Here is a 22,397-nt window from a genome sequence, read left to right on the forward strand (position 1 = left end):
ATCTGTATTAGTCTTGTATCCTTAACTACCTTAGAGTATGTTCTTCTCTAGAGAATAAAGCTCCTTGTTTGAAAGAAAACAAAATCCCAGAGAAGCTAAGCAATGTGCCCAACATCACACATGATGAGAAGGGTGAGGATTTGAATCTATGAAACTAACTACAAATTCAGAACTTTTTTTTTTACTACAACATTGTCACTTCCTGATATAGAAACCAACTGGGCTAGATGGCAGCCCATTTCCTTCTCAAAGGTCTTTAAGAAGTTGGTTGATTTCTTGGGTTTTGTTTGTTTCTTTGTTTTTAATTCTGCACTCTAAAAACACCAAATAACGGGGGCAGCTGGGTAGTTCAGTGGATTGAGAGCCAGGCCTAGAGACTGGAGGTCCTAGGTTCAAATCTGGCCTCAGACACTTCCCAGCTGTGTGACCCTGGGCAAGTCACTTGACCCCCATTGCCTAGCCTTACCACTCTTCTGCCTTGGAGCCAATACACAGTATTGACTCCAGATGGAAGGTAAGGGTTTGAAAAAAAAAAAACAAGCACTAAATAAAATGAGCATGTCAATATACACTACAGAAGACAAAAAGATGATTATACCTGAAATGTATTTCTCTATTCTGAGTTCTTAACCTTTTTTTTTTCTTCTTGGTCAGACATCTCTTTGATGGTCTGTTACAACCTATAGATTGCTTCTCGGAATGGTGTTTTTAAATGCATGAAATATAACTCAAAGAGTTCCAAAGGTTAGTCCAAAGTAAAAGCACAATTTTTTCCTATCCAGGTTCACAGATTTCTTAAAATCTATTAGCACTCTTTGTGGACCCCAGATTAAGAATATCTGCTCAGTTATCTAGAGTTTGCTTATTTCTTTAAATTTAAAAAAAAGTTCAATAACTTTCAGGATTGTTCTGCTTGTCTATGATTCTTTTTGGCCTTTCCTCAATTCTTTTGTTCATTTTTCTTTTAGCTACTTTAGCCCTAACATCCTCCCTTGAAGCCTCCAAATTGAAAAAAAAAATGAAAAAAGAATATTCATATAATATAAAAGCAAAGCTGAGCAAAACAAATTCCCACATTGTCTTGAGTCCCCATATTTATGACTTATTCATCACCTCTCTGTCAAAAGATGGATAACATGATACATTCATTCTCAGGAATTTGAAGATCTTCAGGAATAGATTCTCTACAATCTTTCTTAGATACTCTTCTTAGGATTTCATCACCATAGAAATATTAATTATATATTTAATTCTAAAATTCTATGATGCTAATAAGACCATCCTAAGACACAAAATCAGCATTGGACCTTTTTGTTATATGAATGTTTGTTTTTCAAGGTCATGATCTATCCTATTTGGCTACTTTTTCTATTTAAGGGGAAGAAAATACAGATATCTTTATTCCTTATTAAGGTTCCTATGGCCAGGGCTCCATGGACAACACAGAGCCATGAAATGAATCACAAAAAAAAAATCAAATCAGAAGGGGTATCTTGGAGTAGCCAAAGGCAGTGGAATTCTCATCCCCTTGATCCCCAAGGTGAGGCCAGCTGGCAATCAATATAGATATATAAATATATATACATATGTATATATAATATACATACATATCTATACATGTATATCTATTTTATATATAATAATTATATATATAGCACTCACTAAGTACATGGCCCCATCCTAGGTGGCTTGGAGGAAACAAGAAAGCATGGTGCCAGTCTTCAAAAAACTGAAATCCCTATTAAAGAAATGAACTTTAAGTACTTTAGCAATTCAAAGGAGTGAGAAATCATTTTGGATCGTTTCCTCATCTGGAAATTGAGGAATTTGGACTAGAAACAGAAACCATTTCAGTTCCCTCTAATTCTATGATTCATATCATATGTAATGATAACAATGACAATAAGAGCAATCATAATATCCAACTATTATGTCAATATTATTTGTAAAGTATTTTTAAACCCTTTAAATTCTTCATAAATGCTAGCTAGATATTATTTTCAGCTAGGATAATGTTTAAACTTTTTTGTAACTCTTACTTTTTGTCTTTGTACCAATTCTAAAACAGAAAGGCAAGGGCTATGCAAATAGGATTAAGGGACTTGCCTAAGACCACACAGCTAGGAAGTGTCTGAGGCTAAATTTGAACAGATAAACTCTTAATACCTAGAAATTTCATTTTCCAGGAAACTTATTCCTATAACCATGTTAAATAACATTTGGTTACCTATAAGGGTAAGAACAACCTCTACTGGATAAATTCCCATCATATCAGATAGCTTGTAGGGATTTCAGACCTCTGTACCTATCCCTCAGTGAAAAATGTCCAAGTTATCCAACTCATTACTGGGCAAATACTTGACTTTGCTTCGCCTCCAATACATAAGAACTTACCAAGAGGTTGTTGAATATTCTAAATTCAGAGTGTGGAAAAATAGTATGTTGAGAGAAAAGAAACATAAAGCAAACCATGTGAAATAGTAAAAAGAGCAATGGATTTGCGTTAATATTTCATTTATTCTTTTTTGTTTATATTTATTTCTCCATTATAACGTAAACTCCTGTAATTATCCAGGATTTTGAAGTTTATTGAATCATAGAACTGTTTCAGGACTAGGAGACAATTGTATATTGACTATTTATGTCATATCTTACAAAAATGTGCTTTTTGTATTTCTCCACTCAGAGTAGAGGCAGGTCTCTATATATGAGGAGACCCTACTTTGGGGCCAGAAAGACAGAAGTCAATACCAAGACAGTCCCAGGAGCCAGAAGAGGAGAAGCTGAGAAAAGGCTACAGTAAGAAAAGAAGTTAAGAAGTAGACAGAACTGATTTGAACTGAACCAGCTGACTGGAAGATTTTAAATTCTGCAATTGAGGCTGGGAGCTGATCTGACTGGATGAAATCTTTGATACTAAAAGCTGATTGCAGAAAAAAATCCTCTACGCTTTAAAGCGCTGGCTAAGAAAAGCTATCTTGTCTCTATAGCACATAAAGCTTGAGAGAGAGTAAATCCCTCAGAGGCTTCCCTACATTTCCTTTTTATTATCTACCATTGTTAGAAGTGGAGGAAATTCCTTAAAGCCCAGAGAGGAGACCTAAAAAGTTTTCTGCTTTTCACTGAAAGGTTAACACTGCTTTGGTATTCAATCAAAGAAACAGACCTAGAAAAAGATGTACAGATGCCACATTTAAGGCTGCTATTTGTTAAAAGAGCTTATCACTGCTTCTACGGGCCAAGAATATTAGAAAAAATAGTTCTATCCAGCTGTAGATCAGAGAAACGGAAAAGAGGAGCAGTCTCATTCAGCAAGTGATGCACATTAAAGACTGTTTCTTAGAGAGAACAAGGACAGCAAAAAGTGTGTGTATGGGTGGGGGAGAGTGGGAGGCAAAGGGAGAATGTTCCACAGCTGTTTTTTGTTGGTAGAACAATTTACATACTTACTGGTTAACCTGACCCCCAAGTAGTCAGTATTCTAACTTCTTAAAGAGATAAGTGGGGGGCAGCTGGGTGGCTCAATGGATTGAGAGTCAGGCCTAGAGAGAGGAGGTCTTAGGTTCAAATCTGGCCTCAGACACTTCCTAGCTGTGTGACCCTGGGCAAGTCACTTAACCTCCATTTCTTAGTCCTAACCACTCTTCTGCCTTGAAGCCAATACACAATATTGATTCTAAGACAGAAGGTAAGGGTTTAAAAAAAAATTAAATAAGTGGCATTTGACCAACTAAAATTGAGCATTAACAAGACTATATATATATGTTCAGGGGCTGTGTGTAAATTATGCTAGGTACAACGGCATGTGCCTACCTTCTGCTTGTAGGATAGACAACCCACTGCACCCCATTCATGTTGAGATTGCAGATTAATTATTCTCCATGAATGAAGAATTCCCACTAAACTCATAATGATTAAGTTTAAAAGGCAGTGTGGTGTGATGTAGATCTGGAAACAGAAAGTTTGAATCCTGACTCATTAGCTAAGTGACTCTGGACACATCTCAACTTTTTTGAGTTTTAGTTTCCTTATCTGTAAAATAAGAGTTGGACTAAATGATCTCTAAGATCTATTCCAACTCTAAATCTATAATCAATCATAAGACCTTAAGATTTTAGGCTTGAGTTTTGAGTTGTCTTGGAGACATGGATTCCCCTATATCCTCCCTGACAGGTTACTGGCAAAGCACGATCTGAGTGGACTTAAATTATGCTATATTATAATATATACTATATACTATATTATTACTTTGTCTCCTATTAGTAAATGTTTCACAATAGTTAATGGTGTAAAGGCAATTCGTATAAAATCAAGTCACACTGATGGGAGTTCAAGAGTTGTAAGTAATTATAGATATATATCTTCCCCGCTAAGGTTTCTCTTACAACCTTGATAATGAGCTGTATCCACATGGGTGAACTACCCTAACCTGTAAACATGGGCATAGGTGGGGTAGACAAATCAGCCTCAGCCTAAAGCATTGGAAAAGTTGGGGAATGTGGGTCAGTAGTACCATGCCACTCCCATTATACACCAGCTGTATAACTAATATATAACCTTGGGCAAATCACCTCAACTCTTAAGAGTCTTTAATTCTTCCTCTCTTAAAATGAGAGGTTGATCTGGAGCTCTTAATGTCCTTCTATCTCTAAATCTTGTGATTCTCTGGACTATAATCATGGGAAACTACACAAAAGACAAAAGACTCTCCAGGGCATTGATGGCAAACCTTTTAGAGATGGAGTGCTGGGCCCCGTCCCCACCTCTCTCTCTCTCTCTCTCACACACACACACACACACACACACACACACACACACACCTCTGACTATGTGCCATACCTCCCCTCACACATGCTGGGTACACTTCACTCCACCCCACCCTTTACCCCACACAGTGGAGGGAGGAAGTGCTCCCACTGGGCTACTGGGCAGAGGGGTAGATGAAATAAGGAATATCCTCAGCAAGTGTAGAAAAGGGGAGGGGAGTGGCCCAAGTTCTCTGCTCCCCTCCAGCTCTGCTACATGTGAGTCACCCACCTTACCCCCTGTGAACTCCCATAGGCTCCTGAGCAGAGGGGCAGGGAATATGAAAAATGTGGTCAGACTCAGTGGAAAGGGGGAAGGGAGCAGCTCCATCCAAAGCCCTCTGCCTTTCTAGTAATGAACTTTGGGGGTGGGAGGTGGGGAAGGAGGGTGGCCAAGTGCCCACAAAGAGTGTTCTTTGTTCCATCTTTGGCACCTGTGCCATAGGTTCACTATCACTGCTCTAGGACTTATGGATGTATAGAATTTAAGTAGGTAGAAGGGAATTCAAAGCAAAAAAGTAGAAAAGGATGAGATCTATTTGGGGACAGGACAAACCAGCCTGGACAAAACAGAAAGTTCTGATATGGGAATTAGTAGGAAATAAGACTGGCAACATTTAGTATGAAGTCTCAAAGGGCAATGAAGGGTATATTGCTCTGTGCTGACAATTAATTATGGAACCCAAGCTACATAGCTATTTCCCAGACCACCATCTGCCATGTTGAAGAGTTATTTATGTCTAATGAGCAATAAAAGAAGATTTATTCTGCTGACCTTCCACAATGATGGATATCTACATTTCCATTAGCACAAGAGCAAGTCAGTTCTGGATACTTACAAAGCTAAAAGGTCATACTGATATTGGGATTGACCTAGCACATGGTACTTACTAAGGGACATAGCACCAATCTAGGTGTTGTGGCAGCCTACTATACATACACTGAAGAAAGGAAAATCCTCTATCCTCTGGTAGGTTATATAATTGATTAGGCCCTGTGGGAACATTGATCATGACCCAAGTATCTCATGCCTGCATGTACTTTCTATAATTAATATTCAAGTATAGATAACACTTAAAGAATAGGTCGTTTTATTACAGAGTGCTCTCTTTACCAGTGTAGTTCATACCCCACTACTTGGCAGATGGTTTTGAAAAGTTGCTGTACCACACCCTCCACCAAAATCAATATTTTGCAAATGCATCATCTTGGTAAAAAAAAAAAAAACCTCAATGTGCTGTCTTGATGGAATAGGCTGCTATTGATCTTATTGAATCCATATTTATTGGGGAGAAATGTGTAAAGTGTATAAGATTTAAAGAGAACACCATGTGTACTTTTAAATCATATTGCTAAGATACAGGTATTGTATAAGAAAAGGAAAAAAGAAATACAATATGTACACACATAAATATTTATAAAATATATACCAAATAGGTATAAGGTGATCGTGGGGGGAAAGATACTAACAGTTAAGGGAACAGGAAAGGCTTAATGTAGAAAGTAGAGCTTGAGTTGGGTTTTGAAAGAAAAAAAAGTATTCAAAGAGATTGGGTTGAGGAGTTAATACACTCCAGGCATGAAGGACAGCCAGGGCAAAGACAAGTAAGACAAGTAAGCTGGAGACTGAATGCTGTGTTTGAGGAAAAATAAGAAGGCCTAGAGTTGGACCACAGTATGAATGGAGAGGAATAATTTCTAGAAAACTGTAAAAGGTTGGAACCAGATTGTGAAGGACTTTCAAAGAAACATAAGAGTTCATATTTGATCCTAGAGATATTGCTGAGCCACTAGGGTTTATTCATTAGGAGAATGTAAGAGTGAGACCTGTTGCATTAGAAAAATTCCTCTGGCCACTATGCAGAGGACAGATAAAGTAGAAAGTGATTTAAGGTAAGGTAACTGTTTGAGTAATACAAACAAGCAGCCATTCAGTACTGATTCTTTTTTTTTTTAAACCCTTACCTTCTATCTTAGAATCAATACTGTGGATTGGTTCCAAGGCAGAAGAGTGGTGACAGCTAAGCAATGGGGATTAAGTGACTTGCCCAGGGTCACACAGTTAGTAAGTGGCTGAAGACAGATTTGTACTCAGAATCTCCTCTCTCTGGGCCTGCTCTCAATCCACTGAGCAACCTACCTGTCCCTTTTCAGTATTGATTCTAAGATGAAAGGAAAGGATTTTTTTTTAAATAGGGATCATTGGTATCTGTTGGAAGAGCAGCTTCCCCTGAATCATAAGGTCAAAAAAAAAAGGATTTCAAATGGTGAAGAAGTGAGAGAACAGTAAGTAGAATCAAGTAATATAGGCTAGTTGTAGTACAAATACTTGTGTAAACAGTTTGGGATTTTTTGTTTTATTTCCAAGTCAAGTCTTATATTTCTGTAATCTCCACAGTTCCCAGCAAAGTACTGAATATCATATTACTCAGTAAATTCCCACTAAAAGAGCATAAGTTCTCTTCAATTGTGTTTTCTTACAGGAGACGGCACGGTACCTTTCTTTTAAAAAATCTTCAAATTCTTTGCAGTTCTTTCGGCCCTCATTCAGATGCTGAATAATGCTCTCGTAGCCAATTGTGCTGAGAAAGTGGGGACACTGTGGGCATAAGAAAAAACATTGCATCAGAGGTAGTGAAGAAGAGAAGGGGCTAAGGCCATGAGAGTAGAGTGACTTGTAGAAAGAAGAAGCAGATAATGACAAGTTTCTGAAATAACTGGCCTCCGGGCCAGGAAACAAAAGAAGAAGTAAAAATGAATACAATCTCATAAGAGTTTTCAGAATTGTGAAACTGCACCGCCATCAATTAAAATAAAGTGACAGAAGATAATTAGAAGGAACCCAGTGAAATGCCTGCAGATAACTCCCTGAGAGGACTAAAGGACAATGTTCTAAGCAGGTTAAGAAATCCTGAAGAAATGATTTTAAAAACCCCATCAGGCTAAAAGTCATGCAAACCCTTTTGCAAATATGGTGCATATTGCCAGTACTTTCTCTGGCAAATATATCAACTGGAAAGTTTTGGAATCAAAATTTACAGAATCATAGAGTCCGAAGAGATCTCCATGTCTCTTTCTAACCAGACCCATTCCTAAAGAAGAAGCTCCCCTACAATATTCTTAATATGTATTTGTTCAGCTGAGCTTTAAAAATTTTTGGTAAGGAGAAGCTTACCCCCTCCTGAGGTAGCCTGCTTGAGTAGATTTCATCATTAACAAGTTTTTCCTTATTTTGAAGCCAAATTACTCTCTCTGCAGCTTCTATTAGTTGCTCCTAATTTTACCCTCTGGCTGAGAAGAATAATCCAATCTCCTTTTCATACAACTAACCTGTAAGTACTTAAGATAATTATTCTGGTTTTGCCTGTGATAAAGGATGGAAAGGTTTGCAATGTGCAAAACTGTGCAAGAACTGAAAAGTGCAAATCTAGGTATAACTGACAATGTCATGTGACCAAGGGTCACATGGGAGCCTGAGCGTAAGGATCTGGGAAGACTCCATCTTGCCCCAATGGACTTTTCTTCTGGTCTCCTGAGGAAGTCAAGAGGAAGGTCTGAAGAGGATTTTCCCTGTGTTGAACTGAGGAAGGGCTCCTGTATCAAGCTGCTGGCAGCATTCAGGCTCCCTTGGACACCAGGACTTGCTTGGACATCGAACAACAACAGATCCTGGCTCTAACTGTTTTTTGGACCCCTGCTGAGTAAGATTTGGGATCTTGGCTAAGTTTTCGTTTAGTAACCTAGTTAGCAGAGTTAGTTAGTTTTTAAAACAAGAATAAGCATAAGTAAACCCCTAAGCCCTTATTCCTTTCCCTTCCAAAACAATAAAGTAGATTTTTATATGTTTTTCCCTCTTGTGTTTCCCTTATCCAAAATCCCATCCTAACATGCCCAGGGAGGCCTCTTCAACCCACTTTGAAGAAAAGAATCTCTTCTCCAGGTCCCATATCCCTGCATGTAACTTCCTAGGGCTTGTTATCATCTTCTAAATACAATCCAGTTTGCCTTTCTTTTCCTAAATGTAGTGCCCAGAACTGAACTAACTGTTTAAACCACAAATAATGCTAAGCTGCTTTATACCCTAACTCTGCTGTCACAAACTGAAACATGAAGTAAGATCTCCATTCCCAGTCAAATTTGTAGCAGATACATATTCTGAATTCAAATGACAGCTCCAATAACACTTTTTGGACCTTAATGGAAAGGGAAAAGAAATGTCCATATTTCAAAATCCATCTATCTGTGCCTTTAAGAAGCTTCCACCTAGGGAGCAGCTGGGTAGTTCAGTGGATAGGGAGCCAGGCTTAGAGATGGGAGGTCCTAGGTTCAAATCTGACCTCAGACACTTCCCAGCTGTGTGACCCTGGGCAAGTCACTTAACCCCCATTGCCTAGCCCTTACCACTCTCCTGCCTTGGAACCAATACACAGTATTGACTCCAAGTCCAAAGGTAAGGGTTAAAAAAAGAAGAAGAAGCTTCCACCTAAACTATAATCGGAAGTGATTAATCTGAAATGTAGTGGTAGTCTCTTGGTGATCGAGAATGACTATTGTCTTTGTGCATTATCATCTATTGATGTACCCTCATGTGGCTTTGGAGTCCAAAGGCTGAGGCGCAGTTTGTGGCACATGGGGCCTGGGACGCCAGTTGTTACAGGAGGTGCGGGTGTGGCCTGGTGTCGGCATTCACGCGCAGCGGCAAGACGTCGACGTCGCTCATCTTCAAAGGTGGTGGCGGCGTGGTTAATGTGGGCTCACCAGCTGCTTCTGTCAGAGGCAGCGAGTTCTAGTTGCTTTGGTGTAATGCCAGCCCACTTCAAGTTGGACTTTAGCTGATCCTTGAATCTTCTCTTTGGCCGGCCTTGTTTCCTGAGTCCAGCTGACAGTTCACCATAGAATACCTGTCTTGGTATTCGCTGTGGGTCCATGTGGATGACGTGTCCAGACCATCGTAGCTGGGCTTTGAGGACCAGGACTTCGATGCTGGTGGAGTTGGCTCTGTCAAGGACTTCCTGATTGGTGATTCGGTCCTGCCATTGGATCCTCATGATTGACCGGAGGGAGTGTTGGTGGAATTGCTCCAGCTGTTTCATGTGCTTCCAGTACAGTGTCCATGTCTCACAACCTTACAGGAGCGAGCTGAGGACCACTGAGTTATACACTTTGAGCTTCGTCGCAGTGCTTACACTGCTGTGTTGGAGGACTTTGCAGCGCAGCCGCCCAAGTGCCTGGCTGGCCTTTTGGATCCTGGCATGGCCTCGTGGTCTAGGGACCCGTCATTGGCGATGGTGCTGCCCAGGTATTTGAAAGTATTGACGTTAGAAAGCTGCGTGCCATTGATTGTAATGCACGGCTGGTTCGTTGGCCTCCCTGGTGCAGGTTGGAACAGCACCTCTGTTTTGCTGAGGCTGATAGGCCAAACGGTTTTGTTGCGGTGGAGAACCTGTCCACAATGGTTTGGAGATGATTTTCTTGGTGGGCCATGAGAGCACAGTCATCTGCAAAGAGAGCTTCCAGGATGAGTCTCTCTGTTGTCTTTGTTTTTGTGGTCAGGCGGCGAAGGTCAAATACTGAGGCATCCAGTCGGTATTTGATGTAGATGCCCAGGTCTAGATCCATCACAGCATGTCTTAATACTTGGGTGAAAAATAGGTTGAATAGTACCGGAGCGAGGACACAGCCTTGTTTCATGCCATTGGAGATGTTGAAATGATCGGAAGTCTCTCCACCAGATAGGACTTCCCCTGTCATGTCAACATAAAAGAGCTGGATCAGTTTAACGAATTTTGCTGGGCAACCGAGCTTGCTGAGGATCACCCACAATGCGTCCCTGTTCACTGTGTCGAACGCCTTTGTCAGGTCTATGAAGACAATGTAGAGACTCAGGTTCTGCTCAAGGCATTTTTCCTGCATTTGCCTCACCATGAAGACCATGTTGATGGTGCTGTGATCTGGTCGGAAGCCACATTGTGATTCAGGCAGGTTCTGCTCTGAAACAGATGACAGGAGTCTGTTGAGTATAACATGGGTGAGGATCTTTCCAGCAGCGGAGAGTAGTGAGATGCCTCTGTAGTTGTCACAGGCTGCTCGTGAGCCTTTGTTCTTGTACAGGACTATGATAGAGGCATCTCTGCGTTCTGAGGGCATGTCTTCCTCTTTTTGATTGTGGGTGCATCCATGTTGTTTTATATTTGTTTGCCATTCTGAACACAGTGTTCGTGATGGTGAGTTCGAACTCTGAGCATTTGCTGAGTAGCAGCAACAACCGTTGTTGTTCATTTTGCCCACACCGTGTTTGCTGAGCACTCCTTTCCATCTTTCATGGTCCTGGCCAACGCGGGTTTTGAAGTCTCCCAGTAGTATCAGCTTGTCATTTGTGGGCACTGAGTGCAGGACGGCACTCAGGTCAGAGTAGAACTGCTCGATGGTCTCCTCTGTGCTGGTCAGTGTAGGGGCATATGCGCTGATGATTATGGCATACCGGTCTTTGCTGAGAGGCAAACGGATCTTCATGAGCCTCTCGCTGATGCCCACAGGCAAGTCTGGCAGCTGTTTGAGCAAACTGGTCTTGATGGCCAGGCCAACACCGTGGATTCTGTCTTTATTTGAGGCTCTGCCTTTCCAGAAGAAGGTGTATCCAGTGGTGGGTTCACTGAGTGATCCCTCTTCTGGTAAGCGGGTTTCGCTTAAGGCTGCGATGTCGATGTTATATCGTGCCAGTTCTTTACCGATTAGAGCTGTTCTTCTCTCAGGTCTTGGGGTATTCTCTCTGTCAAGTAATGTCCTGATGTTCTATGCTCCTAGTAGGAGTTTCTTTGTATTTTTTTCTTTGAAAGGCAAATATCAAGAGAAGAATCTAATAGATTTATATAAATGCTTCTAAGTGATGAATATGCTCAATTAAACTCATGTCTGTGGATTGACATTAGTATTTGGCAGTACTCAGCTATGTGAAAAGATATTTTCAAAGATGAAATACATAAAATCTCATTCTAGATCAGCACTAACAGATGAACATTTGCAATTAATTTTGATAACAGAGAACATTAACTTTGAACTGCTATTAAGCAAAGTGTTATCCTCCCCCAAAAGTATTTCATTCTTCTCATTAGCATGTGTTTTACTAAAAAAGAACTCAATTGTTTTAAATTTTGTCAAGTAAAAATTTTTGTGGAAATTCATTTTCTCTTGCTATAAGAATTCCTACATAAAATTTTCAATTTTTCCTCTTAGCCTGCAAAGTCTAAAATGTTTACTATCAAACTCTTTTTCAGAAAAAGTTTGCCAACCCCTGGTTTAGACAAATAAAACAATAAATCAAGCCCTCGTTGTAGCATTTGCCGATTTCTGAGGCATAAAGGCTCACTGAAAATCTAATAATTGTCTCTCCTGAGTCAGGGTGAGCTGACTCCAGCATGCTCCTGCTTGCCTGGGACAGAGTAGATTCCATCGTCCCAGACACTCTTTTAATGAATGCTAAGATAGTCCCAGCTTTTCTGGCTAGCATTACTCAACTTGAGTGTGAGTTTGGGTGAATCCAGTGGCTAGCTATTTTGAACCACAAGAATGTAGGGGAAAGTCTTTTCAAGTTCCTTCCTATGAGTCTCTTCCTCTCAATATCATTCAGGGAGGGAGGGAGGGAAAAGAGCTATTACTCAAGCAGACTTGAGACAGTGAATCCTGCCTTGCATGATACCACTATCTTAGATCATTTTAGCTCCAGGTGGTGAAATTATCCACACTCATCTCATAAATAATTTTATTTGCATAAGAAACTCTCCTCCTTGGCTCACCCAGTTCTGGTAAATGGGGAAAGATGGCACCACCTATTTCCAAAGTCATCCATTAGCTTTCTGGAAGACTTCAAATCTTCCCCAAAGGATAGGACCTTCACTTTGATTCAATTATAGCTGAAAAACAACTTTCTGAGCCCTTAGAACTCTTACTAAACACAGACACACACACGTATACAAATAGAGAGACAGAGAGAGAAAGAGAACTGCAGAACATCAAGATTTCTGTCCTTATTGGAGCCAGTTCATAGGATCATGGTATTACAGATTTAGAACTGAAAAGGACTTCCAAGATCATCTAGATCAAAGATATTAAACCCAAGGCTGGGCATACAGCAAGATTCCTAAGCGTAACCTTAAACAAATAAAAATGTAATTGGCAAATATTTAACAAAATGGACAAAAAAACAATAAAATACAAATGATATCACATTTTAAAACCAAATCAATATACTATTGTAAGTATTTATATGGATTGGTGGCTCCTTTTTCCATTTAAATTTGATACTACTGATCTAACCAAATCCCTTGATATTATAAATGAGGAATCTGAAGCCCAGAGAGGTTGCATATCTTTCCTAAGGTGATATAGGCAGTAATAGTGGAGCCAGGATCCTAATACTAAGTATTGGTTCCAAGGCAGAAGAGTAATCAGGGCTAGGCAATGGGGGTTAAGTGACTGGCCCAGGGTCACACAGCTAGTAAGTATCTGAGGTCATATTTGAGCCTAGGATCTCCTATCTTGAGGTCTGGCTCTCAATCCACTGAGCCACCCAGCTAGCCCTGGATTTTGGTTTTAAAAGATTACTTTTTCACAAAAATGAATTATATGGAAGTAGGTTTTGAATGATAATACATGGATAACCCAGTGGAATTGCTTGTTAATTTCAAGAATGGGGAGGGAAGAAAGGAAGGAGACAACATAATCATGTAACCATGGAAAACTTAGTTGTAAATTTATTACTGGAATAAAATAAAGGAAAAAAATTTTAAAAGAAGAGGGGAAAATTTGAAGAGGGAGGTAATTTAATTCCATTTTGGATATGCTGAATTTCAGTTTTCTCCAGGACCTCCAGTTCAAATTGTCCAAAAGGCAGTTGGTAATACCTCATAACAGCTTAGGAGAGAGCCTAGAGATGGACAAAAGATCTGGGCCCTCCAGGTTTCTCAAAGACTTTCTTATAAGAATCTATATCATGGAACTGGCCTCATATACTAATAGAATGAACTACCTTGACCTGGACTGTTTGGGGAACTATTTTAATTCTGCTTCCTTTTTTGCATTTATGGTGATGTTTCCTGACTATATATTTCTCAGATCTGGACTCCTTCTATCCATCACTCCATCTTGTACTATGGCAAAGACTTCCAAGTTGCTTCATCTATGTCTATCTTTTCTTCTAAAACTGTTAACTTCCCCTACAAGTCAGGGAGGGACCACCTTCTACTTTGCTTCCCTAGTGGATGGAGTATCAGCTGAGTTCATGAATATAAAATATTTTGCAAACTTTAAAATTTAAGATAAATGTAAATATGTAGCATAGGGCTAGATATATACTACTGCCACAAAAACTATTTTCCCCACTACAAACTGACATTAATTTAGCAATTCATGGTTTGCAAAATACCTTCCTCACAACCTCCCTGGGAAGTTTGTAAATATTATCCACACTACAGATAAAGAAACAGAGGCTCTTAAAGGTCAAAGGCTAGCCCATGGTCAAGGTCTGTGTTAATATTGGGATTCCAACCTAGATCTCTCCTAACTCCTAAAACTGTGGGAGAAGAAATGCAGAAGAAAAACATATAATCAATCAAGTAATTTGATAGGGATATGATTAAGGTTTTGATGTTAAAGGATCACTCTAATGCAAATATGAATAACATGGAAATAGGTTTTGAACAAGGATACATGTATAACCCAGTGGAACTGCTTGTCAGCTCCAGGAGGGGGGGTAGGTAAGAAGGGGCAGGGAATCATGAATCATGGAATCATGGAAAAATATTCTAAATAAATAAATAAACTGTAAAAAATACTCACAGAAGTTATAAAAACAAGATTAGAGCCATTCTAACATCAGTTATATCTAACATCTATATATCAAAATACAAAGAATGCAACCAAAGCTACACTCAGAAATAGGGCTGAATGCCTATATCATCCAATAAGAAAAAGGAAATTACCAGACTGAGTCTACATTTTGAAAAGCTTGGAAAAGGAATAATGAAATATACCTATAAAACAACAGAAAACGTGAAACATTCAACTTAGAACTGAATCACATGAATGAAAAGAAAACAATTTGAAATAATAAATGAAACAAAAAATCTGTTTTTTTTAAGGCAGAAAAATTGAAAAACAGCAAAGCTGGTTATTTTGAAGAAACAAAAAGGCTCAAGTGGCCAAAATTTGAAACAAAAAGGGAGAAATCATAATGGAAAAACAAATCATGAAAACTGGCAGACAATATGACAGCAAAGGAAAATGATAAATGTTGGAGGGGATGTGACAAAATTGGGACACTAATACACTACTGGTGGAGTTATAAATTGGCCCAACCATTCTGAAGGGCAACTTGGAACTATGCCCAAAGGGTGCTAAAAGACTGCCTGCCCTTTGACCCAGTCATACCACTGTTGGGTTTGTACCCATTAAGTATCTGCTATGTGCCAGACACTGTGCTAAGCACTTTACAAATACTATCTCACTTGATGCTCAGAACAACTCTGGTAGTTGAAAATAATTATTATTCCCATTTTACAGTGGAAGAAATTGAGGCAAACAGAGGTTAAATAACTTGCCCATGGCTTCACAGCTAGTATCTGAGGTCAAATTTAGCTCAGGTCTTTCTTCCCATTGCCAGGCTAATTATTCTATCCAATGTGCCACCTATCTGCCTCTAATTTCCCTTGATCATTACTACTTCTTGAGAGATAACATAGTAGTGTCAATACGGAAACAGTCAAACATAGAAGATCTGGGTTCTAGTTTTGCCTCTGACACATACTGACTGTGTAGCTATCCTCAAGTCACCTAACCTCTCAGGGTCTCAGGCAACTCTATAAGATTTTAAGTTCTAGGCTAGGTGCCAACCCAAATTGATAGAAAGAGTTCCTCATTTGAAGTTCCTTATGCCAATGAATTTATAGTTCCTATTCCAAAATAATTACCTCTTCTTTTCAAGATTTAACTCAGACAAGAGAGTAACCAGAGGAAGCCAAAAGAAACCACATTAGCCAGCACTTAAGTGGCACGGCAGCCAAGGACAATACTATTTTTAAATATGAAAACATTTATAAAATAAGTATAGTAATAAAAATAAATTATAATATCACATACTATAATTCATACATTATATAAATGTATATTATAATTTATTATATTATATTATAAAAATAATTATAAAATAATATACAGAAGGGGCTGCTAGGTGACTCAGTAGATTGAGAGAGACAGGCCTAGAGATAGTCACTTAACTGACCATTGCCTATAGAAGATAAGGGTTTAAATATATATATATATATATAATGGCAGAATATTATGACTAGTATTATTTAATAAAACAGCAAAAGTAATGGAAGCAAAAACATGTCCTTAGAAAAGTTGCCATCAGACCTAACTAAGCCACATCCTTCTCAAATCATTCAAAGATGAAATTGGTAGGATAATAAAAAGTTGGACATTAGAACATTTCACTGTTTCTCTAATGATCCATTTCCAATATTAATAGTAATTAATATCAATAAAATCAGGATGCTAATACCTCAGTCCTCTACATGCTTTAACAGGGGTTGAAAAAGCACGTTAGGTGCCAAAACTGAAAACAGCTAGGTCAGACATATCGAGAAAACCACTATTGTCAATGGCACTACCTTGAAAGTGTCAGGAGATAACTTCACCAGGCATCTAAGGAAAGGAAAAGGGTTAGATGAGGAAAAATTCATGGGTTTAAAATTATTACTTAAAAAGTTTATTGATCAAAAGGACATAAGTAAATATTAACCTATAGGACTGCTTTCTCATCTTTATAAAATATTTATCAAAATGACCTACAAACATATCATAGATATATTTTAAAATATAAGAAAGAAAATGAAACAGAAAATAAGAGAAGGAAGCAGGCAGGCTTTTATTAATGATTTCCTATAGCAAACCACATCTTTCAACCATGAAATTAACTGAAGGTATTGAAAGTATAAGATCTCCACTTGTTGGGATTATAGAAAAATACATTTAACAGAAACATTTCACTCAACAGAGGAAACTTTATTCTTAAGGCTAAAGGAATTTCTCATTTATATACAAGGTCATACCAGATGTAGTCAAGGGAGGAATTGCTTTGCTTGACTATGCATATTTGTTATGAGGTTCTCTTTTTCTTTTTTTCAATGAAAGGAGATGAAAGAGAGAAATGGTGGATTTTTTAATTCAAAAGTTTTCATGGAAAAAAATAACAAATTAAGGTCATATGGGGTTCTTTGATAAATGAAACCACAGAGGTAGCTTCACTTAGTAACTTCCCGATTCTTAATGACAAGTGAGGCAAAAAACAAGGAAATGTGATGGCCAAAAGTCTTCACCATTATCCTGTATAAGGTCTAACTAGATGGTGAGGTATTCCAGATTCCCCCATTTAATGACATTATATGCTGACTGTATCAACTTCCAGAAAATCAAAGTGCATCTTCAATGAAATATGTAATTACTATAAAGAGAGTCACTTAACAATCCATGCAGGAAAAATTAAATGAATGAAAAATTCTTATTGTTCAGTCTGTAAGATGCAGCGGGAGAGCTAGTCTATTGTATTAGTAAATAAATACATAGATGAGGGCTGGACACTGAAGGAAAACAATGAGTTGGTCCCAGAATTCAATAGGAAGAAGGATTTACAGATTACATGTGTAAAAATGAGTAATGCTTTCAATGATACCAAATGATCCCTGAGTAAGAAAACCCAGCTTTTTAAAAATATAAATATTTGCCTAAATGATTATTTCATTCTATTATTTATTATCATTTCAAATCTTGGAATACCAAAATTCCTGAAGAATCAAAGTTGTAGATGACCCCAAAGACAATGGAGAGATGTATAGTGAATGAAGACAAGGCAGCTAGGGACTTAGTGGCTAGAGCACCAGAATTGGAGTCAGAAAGACAAGTTCAAATCCAGCCTCAGACATTTGCTAGCTATGTGACCCTGAGCACATCAGTTATGTCTCTCAGCTTCAGTTTCTTCATAAGCAAAATGGCACCTACATCAGAATTATTGTGAGGGTCAAATAATATAACATATATAAAGTGCTTGTCTACATGCTAGCTGTTATCACTACTGTCAAGAGGTTTTAACATTATTTTATTTTATTCCTAAGGCTAAAGGAATTTCTCATTTAGATACAAGGTCATACCAGAGTATGGTGGTATTCCAATGGAGGAATTGCTTTGCTTGACTCTGCATATTTGTTATGAGGTTTTCTTTTTCTTTTTTTTTTCAGTGAAAGGAGATGGAAGAGAGAAATGGTGAATTTTTTAAATTCATATTCCAACCAATACCTACATATGAAAAATAGTGTAAGGGAGTTCATAGAGAAAATACATGAAAGAAAAAAGAGGTAGGCTACTCATCACCCTATGAGTCATCTACTCTTCTCTCTTCTTCCCCTCCCCTATAGCCAACCAATGCCAGATCCTGTTTATTCTACCTCCACAACATCATTTGCCTCTACTCCTACTGTTCACTCATGTGACTATTTCTCTAGCTCATGTCTTCATCAAAATTCACATACATTGTTATAATAGCCTCTTAAAAAAAAAAAAAACCCTTACCTTCCATCTTAGTACCATCAATACCAAGGCAGAAGAGTAAAGGTAAAGGCTAGGCAATGGGAGTTAAGTGACTTGCCCAGGGTCACACAGCTAGGAAGTGTCTGCAACAAGATTTGAACTCAGGATGTCCTGTCTCTAGGCCTGGCTCTCAATCCTGGCTTCAATAGCCTCTTAAATGATAACCCTTCATCTAGCTTCTCTCTTCTTCAATTCATCCTCTACACAACTCCCAAACTCATATTTCTAAATTACAAATCTGATCATGCCACTCCCCTGCTCAAAAAACTCCTTTGATTCCCTATTTCCTGTAGGAAAGCATATAAATTCTTCTGCTTGGCACTTAAAGTCCTTTACAATCTGGCACCAGCATTCTTTTTCAGGCTTAATTCACTTTACTGTCCCTTCAAGCATTCTACATTCAAGGCAAACCAGAAGCATTTATTAAGTATCTGCTATATGCTGGTATGGTCAGCAAAGGGGCACAGTATAGTGCCAAGCTAGAAGTCAAGGAGACATCTTCATAAGCTCAAAACTGGCCTCAGATATTTATTATCTGTGTGACCTTGGGTAAGTCATTGAACCTTGTTTGCCTCGGTTCCTCATTTGTCGAATGAGCTGGGAAGGAAATGGCAAACCACTCCAAGATCTGCCAAGAAAACCCCAAGTGGTGTCACAAAGAATTGGACACAATTGAAAAACAATATGCTAAGATACAAAGAGAAAAATGAAATAGTCTTAGACCGCAAGGAAAGTACATTCTGTTAGAAGGAAAACTGGGAAGAAAAATTAAATACAAAATTTCTACAGTCATATCTATAAGAAGAGCACTAACATCTATGAATGAGCATTGGTCCAGGTTTCCTTTGTGAAGTAGAACTTGAACTGAGCTTTGAATGACCTTAGGAAGAGAAGATGAGAAGGGAATACCTTCCAGGTATAGGAGACAGAGAAGAGATGGAACGTAAAGGAAAGAGCAGCAAGGCTAGGATGGCTAAAATGTGGATAGGAATGATTAATTCAGAGGAATCAAATTAATTCATAATTAATAAAAGTTTTGTCAGTGCTCATTATGTTCAAGTACTATGAAGAAGAGTAATATTCAATAAACCGGGAAAGGTAAGCTGGAACCAGATCAGAAAAGGCTTTAAAAGCCAAAGTGGCCTCCTCACTGTTCCTCGGTTACGTTATTCTGCTTCCCATATGACAGGTAAAATCTGAAATAACTGAGGAAACAAAGGTTCAAGCTCCTGGGCGTATTAATTTATTCAGCAGCGCATGCTACCTGTATAACAAATCAGGACCAAGTCTTGGCTTGTCACTGGATCCTGAATGCAGGGGGAGATGGATTTTTGTGCTTTGAAAGAATTAACAGGATACAAGATAATCTGATTTCTAATTGGAGGAAAGATGAGGGAGCTTCTCAAGCCGAGAGGGAAAGAATGAACAAGAGCAATTCCCTGAAATCAGAAGAAAAGTTATCCCATTCCCTCCTAAGTGTCGGTAATCAATCAAAGGAACATATATATATAGTAGTCTCTCGGTGACCGAGTATGACTATTGTCTTTGTGCAGTTTCATCTACGGTGTACCCTCATGTGGCTTTGGAGTCCAAAGGCTGAGGCGCACAGTTTGTGGCACGTGGGGCTTGGGACGCCAGTGGTTACGGGAGGTGCGGGTGTGGCCTGGTGTCGGCGTTCATGCGCAGCGGCAAGACGTCGACGTCGCTCATCTTCAAAGGTGGTGGTGACATGGTGAATGTGGGCTCGCCAGCTGCTTCTGTCAGAGGCAGCGAGTTCTAGTGGCTTTGGTGTCATGCCAGCCCACTTCAAGTTGGACTTTAGCTGATCCTTGAATCTTCTCTTTGGTCGACCTTGTTTCCTGAGTCCAGCTGACAGTTCACCACAGAATACCTGTCTTGGTATTCGCTGTGGGTCCATGCGGATGACGTGTCCAGACCATCGTAGCTGGGAACAAGGTAACAGTAACCGACTGACCAGTATGAGGCCAGATTCCCAATAAGAGATATGAATTGTTTGAGATGTATCATTGTGGAAAAAAAATCCTTGCATTCATCTTTGAATCTGACTGGATTTCTAGTCAGTATAACCTAGGTCCTTAGGTAAGGTACTCTAAGCAACAGATAGAAGTGGTCTAGCTTTTCAGACCCACAGGGCTAGGTCCAAATAATTAGATAAAGTTCTTTTTTCTTCATTTTTATGACTAAATAAAATTTGTTAGACTAGACTCATGATTGAACTGAGCTAGATGCAGAACTGAGTCACAAGGTGGAGCCAGTGTGATTTACTCAATTCCCACAATTCCCTCACCCATCTCTTTGCTGTCTGTCCTTTAACTCTGGAAACGACTGCTGTCTCGTCTCTTTTATTGTTCAGTTGTTTCAGCCAAGTCTGACTCTTCATGAACCATTTGGCATTTTCTTGGCAAAAACTCTCGAGTGGTTTGATATTTTCAACTCATTTGACAGATGAGGAAATTGAGGCCAGCGGGGCCAAGTGACTTGCCCAAGGTTACAAGTTAATATCTGAGCCCAGATTTGAACTCAGGAAGATGTCTTCCTGACTCCCAGCCTGGTGCTCCATCTACTGGGCTACGCACCTCCCCCTCCTCATCTCTTAGCTTCCTTCATGGGTCAGCTCACAAACATCATTCAATGGGTTTCTTGTGAAGCTTACACCTGGTGAATCTCAAGCAGTGTTCACTGGTGCTAAGGGACAAAAAAGAGAAAGAATTCCAGAAAGGCAGATGTCCTCAGACATGGAAATGGACTTCTTTTCCAGACAATAGCATTTGTCCACCCCGCCATCCCCTTAGACCATTAATTCCTCTCAAAAAAAGTAAAGCAAAAATTATTTTACTTAGTCTCATTTTTGTTTTTTTAATTTATGTCTATGTATTATTGTTTATTTAGTAAAATACAACTCCATTAATGCATATAATGCCTTAAAAAATCTGGATTTTCTGGAATGGATTAATTCAATTTACATTATTCCTAATGGCAGAAATTCATTTGGTATTCAACTTTTTTGATACTTGACCTGCCTTCTGGAATGAATTATTGCTGAGTACCAAGGTCACACTGTAATTTGTTTTGATTTTGAGTGATTTAGGGTTGGGGTTAACCCTGAATTAATCCACTATCAGCATATTGGGCCTGTGCAGGGATAAAAGAAAGATGGAGAGAGATGTTTGCTGTCATTACAAATGACTACCTATCTATTCATTCAACCAAAAAAGAATGCACAACTGTCAAGTTGGAAAATAGAGTTTAAAACTGGAAGGGAACTGAGAAATCCTCTGGTCCAGCTCCCTTGTTTTACAAATGAGACAGTCCACTTCTGCTTCTCATGCTGTTTGTTTTCAGCTCTAAATCTGTGATCTTATGACTATATCATCAAAGCTATTCACCATCCCAAACTGGAAGCATTGCATGTCAGAGGGCAAGGCACCCAAATAGGATGAGGGACACACTGTGCGTACTCAACAAATATTGCCTGCAGGACTGACTGGCATATTGCCTCACCACCAGCTGGACTGCCCAATTTTACTCAGGTAACTTATCTAGACTTTAAGTGGCAATTGTTTTAAATGGGTCACCCAAAGAGGCCACATGGTAAAGCAAGCAAGCACGCACACACACACACACACACACACACACACACACACACGTCCGTGCACACACACACACACACACACACATACAGAGTTTCAAGCATCAGGAGACTAAAATGCTCATCATGACTATAGAAAACCAAGAGGAGGCAATAGGTATTGTGGAGTAGATTCGTGCATCTGGAATAGACTGGTCTAGATCAGGCATTCTTAAAATAGAATGTTCTATGAACAGGGGTTCTATGAACTTGAATAGGTTAAAAAAAAAGTACACCTATTTTCTCTAACCATTGTTTTCATTTTTAATCTGATCTGTTTTATTTTCTACACTTAAATACATGAG

The 22,397-nt window shown here is 39.0% G+C and overlaps 1 protein-coding gene across 1 annotated transcript in view; it reads right to left on the minus strand.

Moving 5' to 3' along the window:
- Positions 1 to 22,397, minus strand: part of PSTPIP2 (proline-serine-threonine phosphatase interacting protein 2) — a 96,434-nt gene that overhangs the window by 68,344 nt on the left and 5,693 nt on the right. Inside the window, exon 2 of the mRNA XM_007486620.3 lies at positions 7,304 to 7,404. Within this exon, the coding sequence (XP_007486682.1) occupies positions 7,304 to 7,404 (101 nt within the window). The remainder of the gene's footprint in view (positions 1 to 7,303; positions 7,405 to 22,397) is intronic.

The sequence above is a fragment of the Monodelphis domestica genome, chromosome 3 (assembly GCF_027887165.1).
Source record: "Monodelphis domestica isolate mMonDom1 chromosome 3, mMonDom1.pri, whole genome shotgun sequence".
Lineage (NCBI taxonomy): Eukaryota > Metazoa > Chordata > Mammalia > Didelphimorphia > Didelphidae > Monodelphis > Monodelphis domestica.